Source organism: Phacochoerus africanus, chromosome 2, assembly GCF_016906955.1.
Source record: "Phacochoerus africanus isolate WHEZ1 chromosome 2, ROS_Pafr_v1, whole genome shotgun sequence".
Classification (NCBI taxonomy): Eukaryota; Metazoa; Chordata; class Mammalia; order Artiodactyla; family Suidae; genus Phacochoerus; species Phacochoerus africanus.
The window spans coordinates 248,037,669-248,063,122 of NC_062545.1; the positions used below are offsets into that span (position 1 = coordinate 248,037,669).

The window sequence follows — 25,454 nt, forward strand, 5'->3', positions numbered from 1 at the left end:
GCAAATAAACGTGATCAGGTAAAATTAATCCCATAAATCCATTTACAGGTATGTACACAAAGAAAAAGCTAGTCTATGCCACCATCTAGTGGCCTCAGAATATAACAGAAAATGTGACTCCTTCAGCAGTATTTACAAAGGACTCCTGAAAGTACTTGCACAGGGATGAACCAACAATTTACAAATATGCAGAGTTTATATGTGCAGTAACTTCCTTCACTATCCTACTGGGACAGCATTTGACTCCACATACCCTGCTTCCTTCTGCAGATTTGCATGAACCCAAACTTGTGACAAAACCAAGTAGAAATAACTACAGACAGAGTGTTTCTTATGTCTGTATATGATTTCCAATATCCTTCAAATGCTATCTATTGTTATGGGAGGCTTAAAGAACCCTTCTACAAACTAACCAGGCTAGACTGTATTGCTAAGAATATGGTGCAAAAGGAGCCTTCATATGCTTCCCTTGGGGTTCAAATTTGAAAAAATAGCAAAAATGCATATATATCCCAAAACCAAATAAAATAAAACAAATGATTATAAACTATTAAAATACATTTTAAAATAAACATTAGAAAAAAGATGACTATGTACATAGACTATGACACAGAAATTCCTCTCCTGGGTATATTCTTTAGCAGTAGTTTTAACCCCAAAGGACATCCATGAATCTAAAGTAGTCAAATTCGTAGAAGCAGAGAAGAGAAAGGTGGTTGCCACAGGCTGGGGGTAAGAGCAAATGGAAAGTTATTATATAGTATAAAGTTTCAGATATTCAAGATGGATAAGTTCCTGAAATCTGCTCTACAAACTGTGTTATAGTTAACAATCCTGTATTGTACATTTAAAGATTTGTTAAGTGGGGTTCTATCTCATGTGTGATGTTTTTACCACAAAGAAATAAAACCTTCTTGAAGTGGCCAAAAGCATCCAGAAAATGAATGAAGTTAACATCTGTAAGAAAAACGGCACTGGATAAGTTTCCCTTTTAGTTGTATTAAGATAAGAGAAGGACAAAGTCACCACCACTATGGGGTAGATAAAATTCAGATGGAAAACCTCAATCATACTGACTTAGAGATATCGAGGAGTGTTCAAGAATAGCCAAAGAATGGGAGCCCCAAATTTCTGTATAAACTGCCCAAACACTGGCTGGTCCCTAAACTACACATAAGTAGAATTAAGGCTAAAAGACAGGAACAGAGATATCAGTTGCTGCCCACCTAAGAGAAGACAAGTTTGAAATTTGAGTCCTGTCCAAGTACTGCCTGCTAAAGCAAAACATCAATATTTGCGGAAAATTCCATTTCCAAAAACAGTCACAGAATAGTATTTTACTTCAACAGGCTCTTCTGAAACTTTGATAGTCCCCTGACCAAGAGGTAGAATCTGGAGTTCCCAGTGTGGAGCAGTAGGTTAAGAACCTGACTGCAGCAACTCAGGTCACCGAGGCGGCACAGGTTTGATCCCTACAGCAGAGGTCACAGCTGTGGCTCGGATTCAATCCCTGGCCCCTTGGTTTTCCATACGTTGTAGGTGTGGCCATGAGAAAAAAGAGAGAGAATTTTTTTTCTCCTTTATGCATCCCCAAAATGCTGAGTGAACATACCTGGCATCAAAATCTGGCAAAGGGCCTGGCACATATTTGGATCTTGAAATATAAATAGAACTGTCGTCTTCTAACTAAGGCCTATACAGTTCTGGAATGGTGGACGAATATAAGTGTGGATGGAGTTAAAACACTAAGATATGAAAGTGCATGGCAGGGTCAGGGACCAGAAGGTCGATAGAAGATAAGTGGGGTGAGAGGGACAGTTGGGAAGCAATGGCAGGATGGTGTCCACAGCTTCGGTTATCACACACTTACATCTGCTTCACCCCAAAAAGTAAAACTGTATCACTCTGATCTTCCATTCTATAAAATGGGCTTTATGATACATTCCAACAATGGGCATTGGCTCTTACTCTCAAGTAGTGAAATGAAAGAATCTTCATCAGTCCTCTAACCCTCAAAAAGTAAAAAAAAAAAAAAAAGGGGGGGAGAGACATTTGCTGATAATCTAGCAAGACACTGTTTAATTTCCACTGCTTATGTGTTTTTTCCTATTAACCATTTGAAGATACTATGAAATTAATTAAAATTACCTAATAAAATAATATGGGAAAATACATATACTATACTATTAACTTTTAAAAAGCAGGTAGTGGAGTTCCTGCTGTGGGGCAACAGGATTGGTGGCATCTTTGGTGCACCGGGACACAGGTTGGATTCCTGGGCCAATACAGTGGGTTAAAGGTTCTGACATTGCCAGGGGTGTAGGTCAAAACTGCAGTTTATATATGATCCCTGGCCCAGGAACTCCATACGCTGTGGGGTGGCCAAAAACTAAATAAATAAAATAAAAAGCAGGTAGTAAATCAAGAAACACAGTATCCCCTCAGGTGTGTAAATATAGCATATGAATAGATATATATCAAAATGTTAGTATTTCTTCTATAATCATGAATGATTTTCCTGAACTTCTCAAATTTTATATACTGAGTATATAATATTTGTATAATCAGGGAAGTAATGATTCAGAGAAGAATGAAAATTAATAAGTTACATACAATTGGTTCTTTGACACATCAATCTTAATGTATCTAAAAGTTACTTCCTTCTACATTATTTAAAGACACAACTTTAAATCACCTCTGGGATTACAGAGTCTCTTAGAAGAAAACAAAGGATGATTTAAATTGGCTATCAGAACCACTGTGGGGCCTCTGGAAGTATTTAGGGCTCAGAGGTAGGACAGTACTTGTGTGATGCATTAATGTACTATTGGATACAAATTTATAATGTGATGTACTGTTGGGCAGAAAGCTTTATGTTTTTCTTCTCCTTCACCACTACTAATAGTTGTCTGAAATTGTAGGTCCAAGAGCATGGCTAAAGCTCTAAAACTAAGAAATCATTCAATGATGAGGAGCAGCACCTACCATAAAAAAAGTCAGTGAAACGTTTATTAAAATGAATGTTTTCCTTGTTTTGAAAACTGAAATTCCAATTAGCCGTGCTATCTGTTGTAAATGGAGAAGATGAGGATCCTATATTAAAAATCAAATAGGGAACAGTAAGACAAATTTGGGAAGAGGTATTTCCAGAAAAGAAAAGATGAATGGGAATTATGAATAATAATTCATAGAATTATGAATAATACGTTTTATTTTGAAAGTACCGAATAAGACAAGGAAAAAACTAAGGAATTATTGGGTGAGGAAAATACCATGGATCTATATGAACATAATTTCAATAAGACATTTTCTCTTATCATGGAAAATGGAAGAAAACCATTCTAGGGGTACAGATTAAACTAACAGGTATTGTGCATATAATCTATACCAAGAAACATTCCAGGGTGTAATATCAATCCTCAAAAACCCAAGAAATAAGTACCGCAACCCCCATCTTAAAAGGCACATCATGCTAAGAGATACTATGTATTTTGTCCCAAGTTTGTACAGCCAATATGCCAAGGAGCCAAGACTGAAGTTTAGGTTTAGTCAAGTGCCTTCCAATAAGACACAGTGCTTTGCCTTATCAACAGTTTTAAGGACAATGGAGTAAGAGGGTTGGGGCACAATAGGCTTCAAGAGGCACAGGACACTGTACTTTAGCCTAGCCCTAGATGGTCAGAGCATGAAGAACAGGAGCTGGGTGAATCAACCCCAGCTATGAGCCTAGCTCATTGAAGTTCCCAGCAACAAAGAAGTGTTCTTGGTTTCCAGACAGAAATGTGAATGAAAAAATCCAAGAATATTCTCAAAACCATGTAGGAAAATGAGAAGAGGCTTTGTTCTAACTAGAGTACTAATGTTTATTATTGGAAAATTTGGGGTTCATAAATTTAAACAAGCACTGGAGATCTAGCACCAGCGATACATGATATGACAAAAACACCACTTCATAAACAGAAGGAAAAACAAGCTGAAGTGGAAGATAGGATGCAATACTTAATGCATTCAATTTCCTCCTAAGGGGAGTGAGGCACAGCCTGTTTCAAGATGTTCCCTGGGTTAAAATCTGGGAGTTTGGGTGAGTACATGTGCCAACTACAATTCTCTTTTATTGGTAAACATAGGGAGAAGAGTGAATGCTTCATGATCCAAGTCCTCAAGCAGTTTCCTGCCCTTCTATAGGCAATGCCCAAAGACGAGCTCAGTCTAAGATCTGATCCTTTGGAGAAAGATGGACAAAATGCAAAGAGCCAAGAAAATGAAATCTTACCTCCTTTTGGCAGAAAATAAAGAAGCCAAGGCAATAATATTGTAAGCACCAATATCCCCCACACTCCTCACCACGGATATCTGATCCACCTTGTCTTTTTACTGTGCAATGTGATTGGATGTCTCATAAAGTGCATCCTACATCTCCTGCCCACCTGGGCTGTTCTAAATGGGGGGCTCTAGAATTCTGTCCCAAGAATTGAGACTAAGTGCGTCCTCTCAAGGTGGATATTTTTGTGAAGTGCATGCTTGAAATCAAAATATTAAATGGCATTAGGTCAGTCTGTGTAATAAATCAACAAAAAAAATCTCTAATTTCCTTTCCATTAACTGTTTTTACCCTTTCTCAGATATTAATGAAACCTGGAGACAAAATTCCACAAATTCTCGCCACTGTTTTCATCAAAGAAAAACTTTTTAATATTTCTGATTTTTACAATCATAAAATATATATTCTTTAAAGAAAATATGGAGAATGAGGAAAACTTAAGAATATTAATTATGCACTAAAGTCCCACATTCCAGAGAAACTAGTTAATATTTTTCCTGTGGCTTTTTCAACCACATGTAGACAATTTGTGAACATTTACATAGTAACAAAACTTCCTATTTTAACCAATACTCTACCATTGCCATTTTTCTTTCTCTTTACTCTTCTCCAAGATTATAATTTTCATTGGTTGTATAATATGTAAGGGTATGTCTTCTCACATGTGTTGCATGACCTACAACCAACACAAACCAGATTTCCAGCAGCTTAGAGGAAAACACTGTCATCACTGTTTAAATCATGATTGAATCTGAAACATGAAAGGGCATGCAATGTCGTTATTTTTCTTATTCTATTCAGTTGGATAGATAATTAAGGGGGGGAAATGTTATGCAATAATAATAGTGTTAATATCAATCTCTCAGTACTTTTAGGGCTACACTCCAGATGTCACCATTTTGAATTATGTTACCAAATAAAAATTTTTTTGCTTGTAAGGGCTGCACACAAGGCATATGGAAGTTCCCAGGCTAGGGGTAGAATCAGAGCTGTAGCTGCCAGCCTATGCCACAGCCACAGCCACGCCAGATGCAAGCCATGTCTGCAATCAACACGACAGCTCACGGCAACACCGGATCCTTATCCCACTGAGCAAGGCCAGGGATAGAACCTGTGTCCTCATGGATACTAGTCACTTTCATTTCCACTGAGCCACATCAGGAACTCCCCAAATAATTTTTTAAAGAGGTAATCTTTATTATCTAAGTTATATATTCTCATAACTATATTACTAAGAGATTTTAATTTTTACCAAGAATGAGTATTGCATTTTATCAAATGCTTTTTAGAATCTTGTTAGATGACATTGTGTCCTGTTTTGTTTTGTTTTGTTTTTTTGTTTTTGGTCCATTTGTTTAATAGATTACATTGAGAGATTTCCAAATATTAATTTGGAATTTCATGAGTTCATGAAATAAGATATATTACTTTAGTATATGGTTTGGATATACTTTATTTATGATTCTTACATATATATGCATAAGTAGTATTGACCCAAGAGTTTCATTCTATCCTTGACAATGTAGAATAACAGACTACTTTAGTTTCATAAAATGTTTTTGTAAAATATTCTCTATTTTTTTTTCATATTGTAACCTGTTACAAGCACAGAAATTGTTTCTTAAAAGTATAAAATAACTCATAAGCATTCTGCATTCAGCGACCATTTTGAAAAACAAATCTTCACAGTGGCATCCCTATTATCTACCAGAGTATACATGGCATAGTTTGAGTTGCGTAAATGAATACATGGAGGATTCTGCAAGAGATCTAAGTATTGTGACACCTAGTAAGATCTAAGATCACAGTGCTGTGACGGTGCAAAGAAGAGGCACCTTCTTCACAACAGGAGGTGAGAAAGTTCTCCTAGAAAGGTAATATCTAAGTGAGGAGGGATGCTGGTAGCTTAAGAAAGCTAAGCTACCCTCTGTACACTCTGTACAAAAGCATAAAGAAGAAAGAGGGCAACAGAATGTCAAGATTGAAAGAAACTTGGTGTGGCCACAGCAGAACATTTGGCGTGACAAAAGAGCCTCCAGAATTTCTACACTAGTGGGATCTGGGGGTAACAATGTGATTGGATGAGAAGCTACAGGACTTGAAATCGTGTTGTAGGACAAGCACATATTTCACACAGCTGTTTCTCTTTTAGAATGTTTCGTGGGGTTGCTGATGAAGACTGGGGTGAACAAAACCTCCCTTGACAGCATCACAGGAGAAGAAATGGTCAGTGAGAGAAAAGGTAACTGAAGAGGTTCAGATAAGCATGAAACATGGGTTTATTCAGTGTTTTTGGTGAAATCACTCTTTCCATTTTCACTCGCTTTGACATAAATTCTGAAAAAGGGCCTCCGTCACCTGGGACCATTTTTAAACAGAAAGAGTCATTCTTTCTTCATATTTTTATGTATATGTAAATATACATTTCATGTTACTGTATTACAAAAAGTCAATATAATTATATATCGTGTGTGTGTCTATCATGTTGGAACCACTGTTTTTAGTACCTAACAGATTTTACCAAATTTAATTCTAATGACAACTTGACAAATAGTTATTGCTTTTTCCTAGTTTGCCACGAATCATGTGAGACTCAGAAAAATTGTGCAATTTATCAAAGTTATACCCAGGTTGGATGATATAGTGCTAGATTTATATAATCTTTTAAATAGAAGCCATCTTCATCAAAAAACAGCTTTAATTTGAAATTTTCCATTAATAAAGACATCCCTATATACATATCTATATTTAAAAACAGTTTGTTCTAAATCTTATTTGGCACTTCCCAGTAGAACTCTTGGAGTGTTAGTGGCTGCTGTGTGGTCCTAACATGTTTTGGATTTCTCAAAGCCTCACTTCCATCCTCAAGAAAATTAGCATCATATCTCTGCCCTTTGTGATTCCTAGGAATGTGCCAATAATCAAGCACAATACTGGAAGTTAAAGTGTATTGAAAATCTACATTATAGATTTAAACTTCCCTGAATCATGTCCTTTTCTAAACCTTGAAGGTGACACTAACACTCAGAGATGAGGAATTACTCAGCTGTGACCGAGTTCTTTCTGGTGGGACTCTCCCAATACCCAGAGCTCCAGTTTTGTCTGTTCATGCTCTGCCTCATCATGTACATGATAATCCTCCTGGGAAATAGCCTCCTCATTATCATCAGCATCCTAGATTCTCACCTCCACACCCCCATGTACTTCTTCCTTGGGAACCTCTCATTCTTGGACATCTGTTACACATCATCCTCCATTCCTCCAATGCTCATCATCTTTAGGTCTGGGAGAAAATCCATCTCCTTTGTTGGCTGTGCTCTGCAGATGGTTGTCTCCCTGGGGTTGGGCTCCACTGAGTGTGTGCTCCTGGCTGTGATGGCCTATGACCGCTATGTGGCCATCTGCAACCCCCTGAGGTACCCCATCATCATGAACAGGGTGCTGTATGTGCACATGGCTGCATGGTCCTGGATCACAGGCTGTCTGACTTCTCTATTACAAACAGTCCTGACAATGGTGTTGCCTTTCTGTGGGAATAATATCATTGATCATCTTACCTGTGAGATCCTGGCCCTTCTTAAACTCACCTGCTCAGATATCACTGTCAATGTGATTGTCATGACAGTAACAAATATTGTTTTATTGGTGATTCCTCTGCTGTTGATTTTCATCTCCTATGTTTTCATACTCTCTTCCATCCTGAGAATTAATTCTGCTGAAGGGAGAAAAAAAGCCTTTTCTACCTGTTCGGCCCACCTGACTGTGGTCATCTTATTCTATGGGTCAGCCCTTTTTATGTACATGAAGCCCAAATCAAAGGGCACAAACACTTCTGATGAGATCATTGGGCTTTCTTATGGAGTGGCAACCCCGATGTTGAACCCCATCATCTACAGCCTGAGGAATAAGGAGGTGAAAGAAGCTGGGAAAAAAGTCCTGACACGATACTTGCATTTATTAAAAACATGAAAGGATTTGAGGCATATGATGTCCTAAAAGGGGGAATAATTTTGTCTTTTATATTCAAAGATCATGGTGTAAAATCTACCATTATGGCAGCTTGTGTGTTTATAAAGCCAAATACGAGGCCCTCAACCTTTTCAACAAAAAACGGAAAAATGGGCATGCAAATCTTTGAAATAGTGCCCAATCTTCTGGGTTTCCAGCTCTAGCAGGTCTGCTAATTTCTCCCATGAAAATCACGATGCTGTTCAACAAGATAAATTAATTTGTCTCTGTCTCTCTCCTGTCTTCTCTTCTCCCCTTTCCTCTCTCCTCTGTATAGTTCCTTTCTCCTTTCTTCTCTAATACTAACTCAGGTAGTTAGTGTAGGAGCATGGGCTATGATTCATTCTTTTTTTTTTTTTTGTCTTTTTGCCATTTCTTGGGCCGCTCCCGCGGCATATGGAGGTTCCCAGGCTAGGGGTCCAATCGGAGCTGTAGCTGCCAGCCTACGCCAGAGCCACAGCAACGTGGGATCCGAGCCGCATCTGCGACCTACACCACAGCTCATGGCAACGCCGGATCGCTAACCCACTGAGCAAGGGCAGGGACCGAACCCGCAACCTCATTGTTCCTAGTCAGATTCATTAACCACTGCGCCGCGACAGGAACTCCTGATTCATTCTTTTAATATGAATATTGATTAACCTTTGTGGCTTAAGGGCTCCTGGGAGTAACACCTCCACAGGCCTTGTTTTATTATAGGAAATGTGCATTCCCCACAGACTTTGTTTACTATAGGAAATGTGACTCTCTAGCGCACTCCTCAACTGATAAAAAAGGAATGAGAGGAATGGTGACTTAATCTAAGGAAAGAAAAGGACAAAGAAACCGTAAAATTTACAGGACATTTCCAACCCTAAAACCCCTATTGGACAAGGACTGATAGAAGTAATTGAGCAAGGCCAATGGGAGAAAACCACATCTTTCTGGATCCCACATTGGTACCATCCCCCTCTTTAAGGAATAAAAACCCCTAAAGGACAAAAGAAAAAGGGGGCCTCTTCTCCCTCCTCCCAGCTGTCCCGGGAGCTATTTGCTTTTCTTTAATAAAGACTTTGCTTGCTTGCTGCCTATGTGTTCACGGAGTTCATTCTTCAACTGCCGTAAACAAGAACCCAGATTCCGGTATCATCTTTCCGGTATCACTTTGTCTTTTCTTGGTCTCTTTGAAGTGAATTATCTATCATTTTTGTTAAGCAATATCCCTGCAAAATATTGCTACACAATTTGCAGATCTGCACGGTATGTAGAAAGATAATGTATGCTTTCTTTTGAGGAACCAACAGTTCCACACTCTCAGTTCATGTTGAACATGGTGGGACTGACCCAACCCTCTGGAAATATGGGGTGCAAATTGGAGTTTGGCACTTTCCATCACCCTCTGAATGGATTAAATCATGGGTCAACTGCAGCTGCAGACCCACAACAAACCCTGAGCAGAGATCAGGGTGGAGATCAGGAGTGAGGCACTCTGTGCTCTGGGAAAACTGGCAAAACAGGTCATTAGATAGATATTTTTAGATTTTATGAACCCAATTCTTGCATCTCCTTGTATCTAGGAAAACACTGAAATCCTTCATGGTGATGTCTGCTCCTCGTGACTAGCAGTAACCTTCACAAGACCAGCAGCAAACTTCTTTGAAATGTGTCCATGGCTACATGTACCTCCCCCTTCACCTTTATCACATATACACTGATATTATTTACCTGTGCCTCTTTGGGATGGTATTTCAGAGCTACCATTTAAAAAAAAAAAAAAGTAGTATTTCAAAACTACTGCTGCCCTGGCTATTTTTTAAAAAAACAAAAGATGTCACAGTCATCAATGAGTGGAGCCACCTCGAAGGGTAGGCCACAGAGCCCTGAAGGAACTCAGGAAGGAAACAAAGAATACCTGCCATCCAGCAGCCATCAGACTGCAGCCACTCCTAACTGCAAGCCCTAAGGAAACTGAGGTGAAAAATCCAGGATACTTGTCCCAGATAGCTGAGGTGTATGTCAGAGGAATGATTTCAGCGAGCCTAGACCTTTGCATCTTCCCATAGAAAAGCACTAAATTCCTAAAGATATCTGGTTTTCTGTTATTAGCAGTAATTTTTTGTTCCTACTACCTGTCCTTTGTTGCAAAAACTCCTCTATATATATCCTAAAACCCCTCCCCCACTCCTCAGAGCGGTTTTCTTAAGTTTATTTAAGATGTTGCCTCCTAGGCTTAAGTCCTCATTTTACCCCAAATAAAACTTAACTCTCAACTTTTAGGTTGTGCATTTTTTTAAGTTGACAGGGGTAAGCACGGAAACAACCTTGCCAATAATTAATTAATTTTTTGAAAGACTTTTTTTCCTCTAGACATAATGATCAGTATAGCATAGCAAGTAACCTGAGTAAAGGCAATTAGACTCAATTCCAGAAGTGCTTCCAGAAGTGTCAGAAAAAAAGGTACTCTCTCTGCAATGATCTTTAAACTAGAAGAGCCTAAACCAAGAGCTCCTGCTGGTCATCTCTGCCAATACCTGGGAGAGTCTAATTAAGGAGAGGAGAAAGGAGATAGAGAATATATCTGATGATGTCATCTTAACTCTTGAATCCAGCTATGGCTAAAATCAGACTCAACTGTGCACATTATATTTAGGACTCAAATTAGTATTTTATGCAAAGATAACTTTAGTTAGATTTTACCACTTACAACCATATCCTAATTAATATATCCCCTTACCTTGTATCTCCCTCCACCTTCTTATATTTTTGAGGCCAAATATATATATGGTATGTTATCTAAGTGATACCAAGTTCTCTGACCTTTAGTTCTTTTTGGAGCATTTATATTTTTCTAATTTTTTGTTCTCATATTTTGCACCAAACTGATGTTCTGTACTTTTTTTAACCATTCCCTGTGCTTTAATAAATATATTGATTCTTCAGATCACTGCAGTTTGCTTTTTTGTAAAATATTTTTAATTTTTAATAGACACTGTCATTTGAAAGAATAGAGCCGGTATGACCCCTTACACATTAATTCACATCACTAGCAATAAGTCTGGTTAAGAAAAAGTTTTATCTTATATAGCACTGACTTCCCTTGGGTTAAAAGTCATAAATGTGGGCAATTAAACCCATAATTTTTCCTTCTTTTAAGTTGAATATGCCTGCTTTTTTTACATTAACTAATGCTTGTTTACTGCTCTTCCCTATACGAAGCTTACAATAGCCCCTAGAGATAAGTGAGAGAGATATTAGCAACATCAAACATTTCTTTTTCTCTTGAATGAGGACTTGACAAGGTAATTCTTTTTTAGCCTCAATCTGAAATTTACAGGATACATATTATTTTAAAAAGTTATTAAATATTTTAATGTGAGTTGTGTATACTTCCATCAAATCTAGTTGAAAGAATTTATATATAGTTTATGGAGAAATAATGAAAAGGAGAAAATACTATCACTTATTATATGACCTTTTATTCTATTTCATCTAATTTCTAAACATATGTCAGCTGTCTCTTCTTGAAAGTATATTTGCTCTCAAATTTCTTCTGAGACAGTCATTGAAAAAAGATTTTATTCCTGTACCTGATATGCACTTTCCCCTCTCCAAAAGTAGCCTGTCTCATCAATCCATTTATCTATTTCCAATTAGATGTCTCCATCTCTAATCTTACTGGGGTTTATTTTGAAATTGTATTTCTCTCTCAATTAAAAACTTGTTTCTTATAGTGTTGAGATATTTGATTCAACATTTAAAAGAAAATGTCCTTATATAGAGTTTAAACTTTGTAGCATATATATAGGGGATATCAGAATCAAAGGTCAGGCTTCTTTCCAAGACAATTCAGGAAAACTAAATATCTACATACACAAGAATAAAATTGGATGCTTATCTCATCCCATACAAAAAAATTTAACTCAAAATGGATTGAAGATTTAAACAATACCTGAAATCATAAAACTCCTAGGAGAAAACAGGGAAAAAATCTTCTGAACATTGGCCTTGCCAATGATTTTTTGGTTATAACACCAAAAGCACAGGCAACCAAAGCAAAAATAGACAAGAGGGATTACAACAAACTAAAAATCTAGTGCACTGCAAAGGAAACCACAAAATGAAAAGGCAGCCTGTGGAATGGGAGAAAATATTTGCAAGCCACATACCTGATAAAGGATTAATTATAACTCAATAGCAAAAAATAATATAACCCAATTTAAACTGGGCAAAGGAACTGAATAGACATTTCTCCAAAGAAAACATACAAAAAGCCAGCAGATAAAAAGAGTGCTCAAAATCACTGATCATCAGGGAAATGCAATTCAAAGCTATAATATATTACCTCACACCTGTTGTGATGATTATTATCAGCAAAAAAAGAAAGAAAAGAAAAGAAAAAATAACCTGTTGGCAAGGATGTGGAAAAAAGGGAAACCCTGGTATGTTGTTGTTGGTTATATAAATTAGTACATCCACTATGAAAAAAAGTGTGGAGGTTCCTCAAAATACTAATAATAGAACTACCATATGATCCAGCAATCTCATATCTGGGCATATATCCAAAGGAATTGAAATCAGGATCTCAGATATCTATACTCCCATGTTCACTGCAGCAATTTCACAATAGCTAAGACTGAGCACCAATCTAAATGCCCATTGGTGGAGAAATAAAATGTGATGGTATAAATTAAATGTAATATTATTCAGCCTTAAGAAAGAAAGAAATCGTGCCATTTGCAACAATATGGATTAACCTTGAGGACATTATGCTAAGTGAAATAAACCAGTCACAGAAGGACAAATATTAAATGATACCATGTATGCAATGCATCTAAAATAGTCCATACAAGCAGAGAGTGGAATGGTAGTTGCCAGGAATTGGAAGAAAGGAAAAACATGAGAAATTAATCAAAGGGTACAGAGTTTTGGTTATATAAGTCCTAGAGATATACTGACCATAATGCCAGTAGTTAACAATACTGTACCCTATACTTTAAATTTTTCTAAGGATAGAACTTATGTTAAGAGTTCTTAACATAAAATAACAATAATAATAAATAAGAGGGTAGGAGGAAATTTTTGGAAGTAATCGATACATTTGTAACACAGATTGTGATGATGATTTTATTGTCGTATATGTTATCTCCAAATTCATCAAATTGTATACATTAATTATGTACAGCTGTTTATATGTCTTTTAAGAAGTAGGAAAACACAGGAAAAAGTTTACTTTAAAAAAATAAAGAGTACATACTCAAGTTTTAATACAGGTCAAACTAACCAATAGTATTAAAAAAATCACAAAAGTAGTTCTTTTGGAAGAGTTGGGGCAGGGAAAGACTGGTAAGAGGCATAAGGGAACTCTTCTTTTTTTATTTTATTATTATTAAAGTATAGTTGATTTACAATGTTTCATCAAGTTCTGCAGTACAACAAAGTGACCTAATCACACACATTTCCTTGTGCTATACAGCAGGATCCCATTGCCCATCCATTCTAAATACAACAGTTTGCATCCCCCAAACCCCCAAAATGCCCATCCATCCCATTCCCTCCCCTTTTCCGCCTGGGAATCCCAAGTCTGCTTTTCTTGGCCATGATCTGTTCTGTTTTTTTGGTTGCCCGTTTGTTTCTTATTTTTAGATAGGATCATCTGTTCCATATTTTAGATTCCACAAATAAGTGATATCATATGGTATTTGTCTTTTTCTTTCTGGCTTACTTCACTTAGTATGGGAGTCCCTAGACTCATCCATGTTGCTGCAAATGGCATTAGTTTGTCTTTCTTATGGCTGAGTAATATTCCATTGTGTATATGTACATATCTTCTCAATCCATTCATCTGTTGATGGATGTTTAGGCTGTTTCCATGTCTTGGCTATTGTGACTAGTACTGCTATGAACATAGGGGTGCATGTATCCTTTTCAATGAAAGTTTTTTCCAGGTATATGCCCAGGAGTGAGATTGCTGGATCATATGGTAGCTTTATATTTAGTTTCCTGAGGTACTTCCATACTGCTTTACATAGTGGTTGTACCAACTTACATTCCCACCAACAGCATTTGTTATTTGCTGACTTGTTACGATGACCATTCTGACTATTGTGAGGTTGTAACTACAATGTTTTGATTTGTATTTCTCTAATAATTAGTGATATTCAGCATTTTTTCATCTGCCTGTTGGCCATCCACATAGCTTCTTTGAAGAAATGTCTATTTAGCTCTTCTGTATATTTTTCAATTGGGTTGTTTTGTTGTTGCTGTTGAGTTGCATGAGCTGCTTGCATATTTTGGAGATTAGGCCCTCATCTATTGCATCGTTGGCAAAAATTTTCTACCATTCTGTGAGTTGTCTTTTCATTTTTTTAATGGTCTCCTTTGCTGTGCAAAAGATTTTGAGTTGGATTAGGTCCCATTGGTTTATTTGCATCTTTATTGTCATTATTCTAGGAGGTGGATCAAAGAAGATATTGCTGTGATTTATGCCGAAGAGCATTCTGCCTATGTTTTCCTCTAAGAACATTATAGTATCTGGCCTTATATTTAGGTCTTTAATTCATTTTATTTTTGTATATATTGTTAGATAGTGTTCTAATTTCATTCTTTTACATGTAGCTTTCCAGTTTATTAAAAAGGCTATCTTTCTTCCACTGTATGTTCTGTCCTCTTTTGTCATGGATTAGTTGTCCATAGGTACTTGGGTTTATATCTGGGCTTTCTATCCCATTTCATTGGTCTGTATTTCTGTTTTTGTGCCAGTACCATATTGTTTTGATGACTGTAGCTTTGTAGTATTGTCTCAAGTCAGGAAGCTTGATTCCTCCATTTCATTTTTCAATATTACTTTGGCTATTTGGGGTCTCTTGTGTTTCCATACAAATTTTGAAATATTCTGTGCTAGTTCTGTGAAGAATGTCTCCATCACCAAAAACGATATCAAAACTAGCAGACATGAGAAGAGGAGAATGCAAATGCAGAACATCGAAAATGCATTTGAAAATAAGAGAACCACAAACCAAAATAATAACTACAATAGACACACACATAAAAAAGAAAAGCAGAGGTTCCCATCATGGCTCAGCAGTTAACAAACCCAACTAGCACACATGAGTAAGTGAGTTTGATCCCCGGCCTCGCTTGATGGGTTGAGGATTCAGCATTGCTGTGAGCTGTGGTGTAGGTTGCCAATGCAGCTCGGATCCAGCATTGCTGTGGCTGCAGTGTAGGCCAGCTGCAGCTCCAGTTGGACCTCTAGCCTGGGAACCTCCATATGCCATGGGTGCGGCCATAAAAAGACAAAAAAAAAAAAAGAAAAGAAAAGAAACCCAAACACGACACTAAAGATGGTCAGCAAACCACAAGAGAAGACAACAAAAGAAGGTAAGGGGGAAAAAAAAAAAGACCCAAAGTAAATATTCAAAGCAATTAACAAAATGGCAATAAATACATACTTATCCATAATTGCACTGAATGTAAATGGATTAAATGCTCCAAACAAAGGGCACATATTGGCTGAATGGATATAAAAACAAAACCCATATATATGCTGTTTACAGGAGATATGTATGTTTAAATTAAGGAAAGTGTCATGATAAAGTTAGTGTCTAATAAGGAACCATGGAAAATAGTCAAGAATGTATTGGTGCTACTTCTATGATAATATTTATTGTTATTTAGAAATAATGATGGAAAATCCCATTAAATTTTAATATTATCAGTGGAACAAGATAGAAAGCCCAGAATTAACCCACACACCTACAGTCAACTAATCTATGACAAAGGAGGCAAGAATATACAATGAAGAAAGGACAGCCTGTTCAATAAGTGGTGCTGGGAAAACCAGACAGCCACATGTAAAAGAATGAAATTAGAACACTTCCTAACACCATACACAAAAATAAACTTAAAATGGAACAAAGACCTAAATATAAGACTGGATACTATAAAACTCTTAGAGGAAAACATAGGGCAAACACTCTCCCACATAAACCACAGCAACACCTTCTCAAATCCACCTCCTAAAGTAATGACAATAAAAACAAAAATAAACAAATGGGACTTAATTAAACTTAAAAGTTTCTGCACAGCAAGGGAAACCCTAAGCAAAATGAAAAGACAACACACAGAATGGGAGAAAATCTTTGCAAGTTAATCAACTGACAAGGGATTAATCTCCAAAATTTATAAATACCTTCTGCAGCTCAACACCAAAAAAAAAAAAAAAAACAAATAACCCATCAAAAAATGGGCAGAAGATCTAAACAGACAATTCTCCAAAAAAGACATACAGATGGCCAAAAAACACATGAAAAGATGTTCAACAGCACTAATGATTAAAGAAATGCACATCAAAACCTCTATGAGGTGCCAACCTACACTGGCCAGAATGGCCACATCAAAAAGCCTACAAGCAATAAATGCTAGAGAGGGTGTGGAGAAAAGGGAATCCTATTACACTATTGGTAGGAAGGTAAATTGGTGCAACCACTGTGGAAAACAGTATGGAGATTCCTCAGAAAACTCCATTTGATCCAGTAATCCCACTCCTGGGCACCTATCCAGAGAAAACCATGTCTCGAAAAGATACGTGTACTCCAATGTTCATTGCAGCACTATATACAACAGCCAGGACATGGAAACAACCTAAATGCCCATCAACAGAGGAGTGGATAAAGAAGGTGTGGTACACGGAATACCAATACACAATAGAATATTACTCAGCCATTAAAAGGAAATAAATAATGGCATTTGCAGCAACATGGATAGACCTAGAATGATCATGCTAAGTGAAGTTAGTCAGACAGTGAGATAGCAACATCATTTGCTATCACTTACATGTGGAATCTAGGACACAATGAACTTCTTTGCAGAATAGATACTGACTCTCAGACTTTGAAAAACTATGGTTTCCAAATGAGACAGGTTGGAGGGTAGGGGGATGGACTAGGGTTTTGTGATGGAAATGGTATAAAATTGGCATGCGATGATAGTTATACAACTATAAATTTAATAAAATTAATTAAAAATAAATTTTAATATCATAAAATTCTATCTGTAGTATTTATTTTGTCAAATGTTTCAAAATAAAGACAAAAATAGAAATGTCATCAATGAGAACTGAGGCCCAAAGTCAATGGAATAATACTTCACATTGTTCATGGAAAATAACTAAAAATCTAGAGTTCTGGAACAAACTAAACAATCTTTCAAGAGAGATAACAAAATAAAGACACTTTTAGACAAAGATGAGTTTTTTACCACATATAAGTTTCACAAAGAAACTGTACTCATATGAAAAGAAAGGAATGAAAAAACAATTATACTAAACAAAGAAATTGGTAAATATGTGAGTAAATCCAAATTGTCCCTACCTTTGCTAAAAATAAAAAACAACCAGCAGTAATTTGGAGGACTTGCATATTAGGTAAAAATGAAATTTTAAACATAAATAACAGGAAAGACAATGTGAAGAGTTAGAAATCAGAGATAATCATATTCATAAGGATTGCAGACACATTAAAAGTACTTTATATTGGAGTATACTTGATTTACAAAGCATACTTTCAGATGTGATTCAGTTACACATATATCCATTCTTTGACAGGTTCTTTTCCCATATAAGTTAAAGAACTGTGGATTTTAAAAAAATTAGTATCAAAGAATCAGATGCATAAATATTCACATTAAATTTAAATAGTTAAATGCATCCGTTAGAAATTGTCAATTGACACTGTGAAGATTTACATTAACACATTTTCTAATGCGGAAATTATTTCTTATCCTAAGGGTAAGTTCAACTGATCCAGTATATTCTATTTACAAGAAAAATTCAAATTCCTAAAAGGTGACAAAAGTTGAAAGTAACATACTGGAAAAACATAAACCACACAAATACCAGCCAAAAGAAAGCTACTGCTTTAGTTAAGTCAGGGTTAAAGGACCTTGAGGAAAAAAGCATTACCAGGGAAATTATTAGACAGAAAAAGTAGTCCTGAACTTTATGCACTTTATACCACAAATTCAGTATTGACGGAATTGCAAGAAAAAGACAAATTTACAATAAAAAGGGGAGAATTTAATGTGTTTGTCTCGAATTAATAGATGAAATAATAAACACACATACAAACACATGCATACGTAACTTTTCAAACACACATACAAACACATGCATATGTAACTTTTCATTAGAACACTAGAGAATTTTTTCAAACCCAAATGAAATATTTATAAAAATTAATGCAATGTTAGAAAAGGAAGCAGTCTCAATAACAAAAGAATTAATATCATTCAAACTTCAACTCTGACCATACTACAAAAATATCAAAAATAAATCTTGAAAATAAAACCTCCCAAAATGACTTTTAAATCTGGAAATTTAAAGATACCATTAAACAATTAATAGGTTAGAAATAGATTATGAAAAATTCCCAAATATTTTAAACGATGATAATAAAATGACCACTAAACATCAAAACATTAAAGACTTAAAAGAAAACCCAAGTAAATCGTGAAGCTCTCTTTTATTTTAAAACAAAGTATATTAATTTGCCCCAATTTTTTAAAATTCAGTGAAATTCCAAACAAAATGATATTGGACTTTTTTACATTTGTCAAATTAGTCCTAAAGATCATGGAAGAGTAAAGAGCCGCATAGCCAAGATGACGCTGTGTAATAAGAAATGCATACTCCCCGAACCAGATATCAAGACTGATCATGAAGCAAGAGCACACTTCAGATAGTGTGGTACTGGTGCAGGTAAAGACAAAGACATCAAAGGGAAAGAGCAGCATGTAGAAATACCATGGACATATACAGAAGTTTATTCATAGCCTAAGTGAACTAGTATTTGTTATAAAACAGTGTTACTAATCAGAAGTAAATAGATGAACTATTTAATAAATGGTGCCTGGGAATTAGACAAGTTGTATTGAAAAGAGATTAAACTTGACCCCATATTGTGCCTCAAATAAGCTAGAGATAAATAAAATATCTAAGTGCAAAGAAAGAAACCCATACACACAACTATAAAACATCTAGAGAAAAATGAACACGTGCTATAAAAGATTATTCATTTTTTTGGAGTTTCCGTCATAGCTCAGCGGAAACAAATCTGACTAGGAACCTTGAGGTTGCAGGTTCGATCCCTGGCCTTGCTTAGTGGGGTAAGGGTCCAGCATTGCCATGAGCTGCAGTATAGGTCACAGATATGGCTCAGATCTGGCATTGCTGTGGCTGTAGCATAGGCCAGCAGCTATAGCTCTAATTCAGCCTCTAGCTGGGAACCTCCATATGCTGCGAGTGTGGCCCTAAAAAGCAAATTAAAAAAAAAAAAATTATTCTTTTTTTAAAAGTATGTGTTTCATCCCTTTATTTCATGATATAATTATTGTAGATGAGCTAGCCACCTACCTAAAGCGAACATACTCACTAAAACCTACACAATTATGAAGATGCTGGACGAACATACATGCAGAAGCAATTAAAATACCAAAACCTGGCTTTTACTCACTAGAAATAGTAATACTAAGGGAAGCTCTATTTTCAGTGCTCCAACTTTGTCATTACCTTCAAAAAGTCAGAAAAAAGTAGAAAGCTGCCAAGAATCCAACAGCAAACTGTTTCATTTCCTCTTGTTACATGAGTTTCCTCCCACCCCTCTTTACTAGGTAAAAATATTATGGCATTTACTAACATCACTTAATAATGTGAGAAAATACACACAAAATACTGTAAATTTTAAACATCAGATTATAAAGCAGGAAATGCAATGTGCCCTCAAATTTTCATTATCTGTAGTATATGCATAAAAATAAAAAGTTATATCTGAAATTGTAGAAGACTTTCATTTTCTCCACCAGGCTCTTCTGCTCTCCCAAATTTTCTATGAGTATATATTATTTCCATAATCAAGGGAAAAGTAATTCAAAAAAGAAAGAAAAATTGCTGTTTAATAATAAGTAAAGTACAATTTAGGTTTTTGAGACATTAACATACTAAAAGTTACTATTTTCAGCAAAATTTAAAGATTTAACTTTGGGAGTTCTCACTGTGGTGCAGTGGGTTAAGAATCTGACTGCAGGGACTTGGGTCCCTGTTGAGGCACAGGTTTGATCCCCAGTCCCACACAGTGGGTTAAAGGATCCAGCAGTCCTACAGCTGCAGCTTAGGTCGCAGCTGCAGCTTGGATTTAATTCCTAGCCTGGGAACTTCCATATTCTTCAGGTGTGGCTGTAAAAATATAATTTTTTGAGTAAAGTTGCAACTTTAAATCACTTCTGGGATTAAATTGTCTTAGAGGAAAACAAAGGAGCATTTGCTCTGGTTGCCAGAGCCACTGGTACACCCTCTCAAAACGTTTAGGACCCAGGGGTTAAAGAGTACTTATGTGGCAGGCTGATTTATTATTGATACAAATTTCTAACATGAATTTCCATTGGAGATGAAAGCTTTATTTTTGGTTTGCCCCCCGACCCCAATCAGCTGTCATCTGGAATTGGGGGATATTTGCCTATGGATTCTAAGAGCATGATTATAGCTCAGAGAGGAATAATATTTGAACTAATTTAAGAAGAAATAGCTATAGCAACTTCTATGTAGACAGAAAATGTTGGTGAAACACTGGAAAAAAGGAATATTGAATAGAGATATTCATGCCTGCATTTAAAATGGCTTCCTTGTTTTGAAGACTATGGTCAATGGTCCAATAAAAAATATAGTCCAATAAACCATGTTACCTGTTTTAAGAGGAAAATCTGAGGATCCTATACTGATGCTTAAATGAGATAAGCCAGAGGTGAGTTGGGAGTAGTCATTTTTAGAAAGGAGAGAAGTGGGAACAAGGAATTTTGAGTGACTTGTTTTGTTTGAAAAAAAAAAAAACAGTGGAATAAATCATGGGAAATAGGGTATGCCGGATGAAGGAAATATCTTGGATACTTACGTACATCACTTTAAATTGACTGTTTCTCTTTATCATGGAAAATGAAAAAATAGCAGCCTACAAGTTCAGATTAAGCTAATATGCACCATGTATTCCCTCTGTACCAAGATCTTTCAGGTATGTTTTGTTAATCCTCACAACAACCTCAGAGTACTGTTACCTCATTTTACGTCATGCTCATGTGAAGTGTCCTACTCAAGGTTTGTGTGCAAAAACCACAGAGCTAAGACTGAATTCTAAGTCCCCTGACTCCAAACAATTGCTCTTTCAATTAAAACGCAGTAGTTCTCCATAAAAACACCTCACCAGTAATAAGAATAAAGCTGGAAGAGGACAAGAGCACAGTAGGCTTCCATGCCACAGTCCTATAAATGATTAGAATATGCAAGATAGCATGTTCTAATCTCCCCAAAGCATCTATTGCTCAGACAAAGGCTTCTACAAAGAGCTTAAATTTTCAGCTGTGTTCTCAGCAACAGAGAATTCCCCTTTGTACCCACACAGCAATGTTAGTTTAAAAACTTAGAATTCTGAAGACCATGTGGAAAAAAGAGAAGAGGATTTAATTTTAATTCCTTCAATATTGCTTATTATCAACTCCTTTTAGGGCTCCTAGAGGGCAATTTACTTGGACAAGCATTTAGGATCTCCTGCCAGGGGTCTGTTATACGGGAAAGACAAAGTGCTTATGAACAGTAGCAAAGAGTGGATGAAGCAGGATATAGAATGCAACAATTAGTGCTGAAAATTTCCACTTGAGGAAATCTTCCATGGTGAGTGTGCATCAAAAAAATTCCTTGGATTAATATTGGGGAATCTCAGTGTGTACATGTTCTTTACAAACCACTGCCCACTCCTGCCTGTAAACATGGGGAGAAGGGTGAATGCTTCATGACCCATATGCTCAGGCAGAGTTTGCTTTCTTTCTATAGGTGATGGCCAGTGGTAAGAACCAATAAGGACCAAGCCTTTGAAGAAAGATGAACAAAACCTGGAGATTCAAGAAATTCAAATTTGACCTCTTTGCTAAAATGGCAGAAAGTAAAAGCCTGAGGTAACAGAAGCCCCTGATGTTGCCCATGCTCCCTCCTAAGATCTCCTCTTTCCTTCTCTTGTGTGATATTGCTGTTACTTTACAGTGTATCCTATCTCCACTGCTAAGATTGTTTATATTCTAAATGGTGGGTTATGGAATCATTTTGGAATAATTCAGCCTGTGTCTCTTTATCTGCTGATGATGGATATATATGTGAAATGGACTGGCTGAATTCAGAACACCAAATGGCATTAAATCAATCTATGTGATATAAAGCCACATAAAGTCCCACTCTAATTTCCTCTTCATTGACTGTTTTACTTCCTAATTGAGTTTTAGAGGAAATTGAGGCCAAAGTTCTGAGTTTCTTTGCCACTATTCTCTTACAAGGAAATTTTTAAAATATTATTTCTGATATTTATAACCATGCAATATAGGTTAAGAATTACGTGGAAAATATCAAGAATATAAAGAAAATTATTAATGCCCCAAATCTCATATTCCAGAGGAAGACAGTTGACATTTGGGTGTATTTTCTTTTTTGTTTGTTTTCTTTTGTTTTGTTTTGTTTTGTAGGGCTGCAAGTGATATATGGGAGTATTTTCTTTAGTGCCATATATATATGTTATAATTACATTATATTAGTAATGTGAGTAAGTGAAGGAGGCTGGCAGAGCTGAAACTACAGGGTTCTGGGATAGCACATAGCAGGGACATCCTATTTGGACCAAGAAGCATGAAAATCCTCCTAGAAAAGTTCATACCTAAGTTAGGAGAAGTCCCTCCAGCTTAAGAAAACACCAGGTACAAATGAATAAAGAAGAAAGAGTGTTTGGAAGAGACTAAAAGAAATTCAGCATGGCCATTTCAGAGTACTGAGGATATCACTAGAAGCTTCAGAAGAAAAGAGAAAAATAGAGCATTAGAAAATTACCCAAAAAAAGTTGGGAAGAAAGGTAGCACTAAGTGACATATATTAAAGGAGGGCAGATTCCAGGCCTTGACTGCCAGACTGTTAACTTTTCAGATGGGTAACATCTATCCAGTTAAAACTCTGAGAGGCAGATTGCTTCTTGGATCAGAAAATATTCATGTTCCATAAGTTATAACCCCAAAGTTCAATCCTCTTGCCATACAATTAAAAAAAAAACCTAATTTTTTCCTTTTGAGTCAGTTAAGTAGATTTAAAAGTTATAATTTATAATATATATGAGCATATAAATACTTAATATTGTTAATGTTGTACTATATCTCTTATTATATTGTATACCACCACTATACATGTATAATTTTAGACAACATGTGGGAACAACCTTACTCTTTTGGACACTTAATATTTATCTAATTTATTTCTCAAAACAAACTGCCACATACATAGTTTTCTTCCCATTTGACAAGCTGAGGTAGTAGTTGATCTAGCTGAGACTAAAAACAGTTAAGTAGTTGAAAATAGTTATATTGAAGATAAGTGGCCTGGTATAGAAATCTATACAATATTTTAAATCCACCATAAGTAGAATGCAGTTTTATTTCAAAATACTCATTAATAAATTGATTCTTATATATCCAGATTTGAAAGTAGTTTCTCCTTAGATTTTATTTAATTAGAAGCCTGGAACTTTTCCCCACAATTCCAAGTCTCAGCTACTGTGTGAACCTCAGTAGTACTGATCTCATGGTGCCTATTTAATCACTGATGAAATTAAGGTACTATCCTAGCCCTTGCTAATTCCAGGGGCCATCCTAAGAACATTACAACACAACAAAAGTAAAAATGATTTGATAAACACATCAAAAATTCAAATTTCCCTGAGTCATGTTTTTTTCTAAACCCTGAAGGTGACACTAACACTCAGAGATGAGGAATTACTCAGCTGTGACCGAGTTCTTTCTGGTGGGACTCTCCCAATACCCAGAGCTCCAGTTTTGTCTGTTCATGCTCTGCCTCATCATGTACATGATAATCCTCCTGGGAAATAGCCTCCTCATTATCATCAGCATCCTAGATTCTCGCCTCCACACCCCCATGTACTTCTTCCTTGGGAACCTCTCATTCTTGGACATCTGTTACACATCATCCTCCATTCTTCCAATGCTCATCATCTTTAGGTCTGGGAGAAAATCCATCTCCTTTGTTGGCTGTGCTCTGCAGATGGTTGTCTCCCTGGGGTTGGGCTCCACTGAGTGTGTGCTCCTGGCTGTGATGGCCTATGACCGCTATGTGGCCATCTGCAACCCCCTGAGGTACCCCATCATCATGAACAGGGTGCTGTATGTGCACATGGCTGCATGGTCCTGGATCACAGGCTGTCTGAACTCCTTAGTGCAAACAGTCCTGACAGTGGTGTTGCCTTTCTGTGGGAATAACATCATTGATCATCTTACCTGTGAGATCCTGGCCCTTCTTAAACTCACCTGCTCAGATATCACTGTCAATGTGATTGTCATGACAGTGGCAAGTGTTGTTTTATTGGTGATTCCTCTGCTGTTGATTTTCATCTCCTATGTTTTCATACTCTCTTCCATCCTGAGAATTAATTCTGCTGAAGGGAGAAAAAAAGCCTTTTCTACCTGTTCGGCCCACCTGACTGTGGTCATCTTATTCTATGGGTCAGCCCTTTTTATGTACATGAAGCCCAAGTCAAAGGACACAAAAGCATCTGATGAGATCATTGGGCTTTCTTATGGAGTGGTAACCCCGATGTTGAACCCCATCATCTACAGCCTGAGGAATAAGGAGGTGAAAGAAGCTGGGAAAAAAGTCCTGAGCCGACACTTGCATTTATGGAAAATGTGAAAACACTTGAGGAATGTGACATCCTCAGTGTGGGGCCAGATCAGGTCATTTGCATTCTGAGATGAAGTCACAGAACCCAGTGTCAAGAAAACTTAACTGCTTATAAGTCCAAATATGGGACTCCTATTCCTTTTTGTTTCTTTGTTTGTCTTTTGTCTTTTTAGGGCTGCACCCACAGCATATGGAGGTTCCCAGGCTAGAGGTCAAATCAGAGATGTAGCTGCTGGCCTGCACTGGACGTGGATCTGAGCCATGTCTGCGACCTACACCACAGGTCATGATAACACCAGATCATTAACCCACTGAGTGAGGCCAGGGATGGAACCCGCATCCTCATGGATACGAGTCAGGTTCATTAACCACTGAGCCACA

General features: G+C 36.7%; 2 protein-coding genes across 2 annotated transcripts; both read left to right on the plus strand.

The window, feature by feature from the left end:
- The first annotated feature begins 7,351 nt into the window (after window positions 1-7,351).
- Window positions 7,352-8,290, plus strand: LOC125120848 (olfactory receptor 13D1). The gene has a single exon (XM_047769254.1). The coding sequence runs from the start codon at window positions 7,352-7,354 to the stop codon at window positions 8,288-8,290; it is 939 nt and encodes a 312-aa protein (XP_047625210.1).
- A 15,791-nt stretch (window positions 8,291-24,081) lies between these two features.
- Window positions 24,082-25,100, plus strand: LOC125121327 (olfactory receptor 13D1-like). The gene has a single exon (XM_047769575.1). The coding sequence runs from the start codon at window positions 24,144-24,146 to the stop codon at window positions 25,080-25,082; it is 939 nt and encodes a 312-aa protein (XP_047625531.1). The 5' UTR covers window positions 24,082-24,143; the 3' UTR covers window positions 25,083-25,100.
- The last annotated feature ends 354 nt before the right edge of the window (window positions 25,101-25,454 follow it).

What these genes read in the sequence shown, in the direction of transcription:
- LOC125120848 (XM_047769254.1), top strand. Translation starts at nt 7,352, where the DNA reads ATGAGGAATTACTCAGCTGTGACCGAGTTCTTTCTGGTGGGACTCTCC.
- LOC125121327 (XM_047769575.1), top strand. Translation starts at nt 24,144, where the DNA reads ATGAGGAATTACTCAGCTGTGACCGAGTTCTTTCTGGTGGGACTCTCC.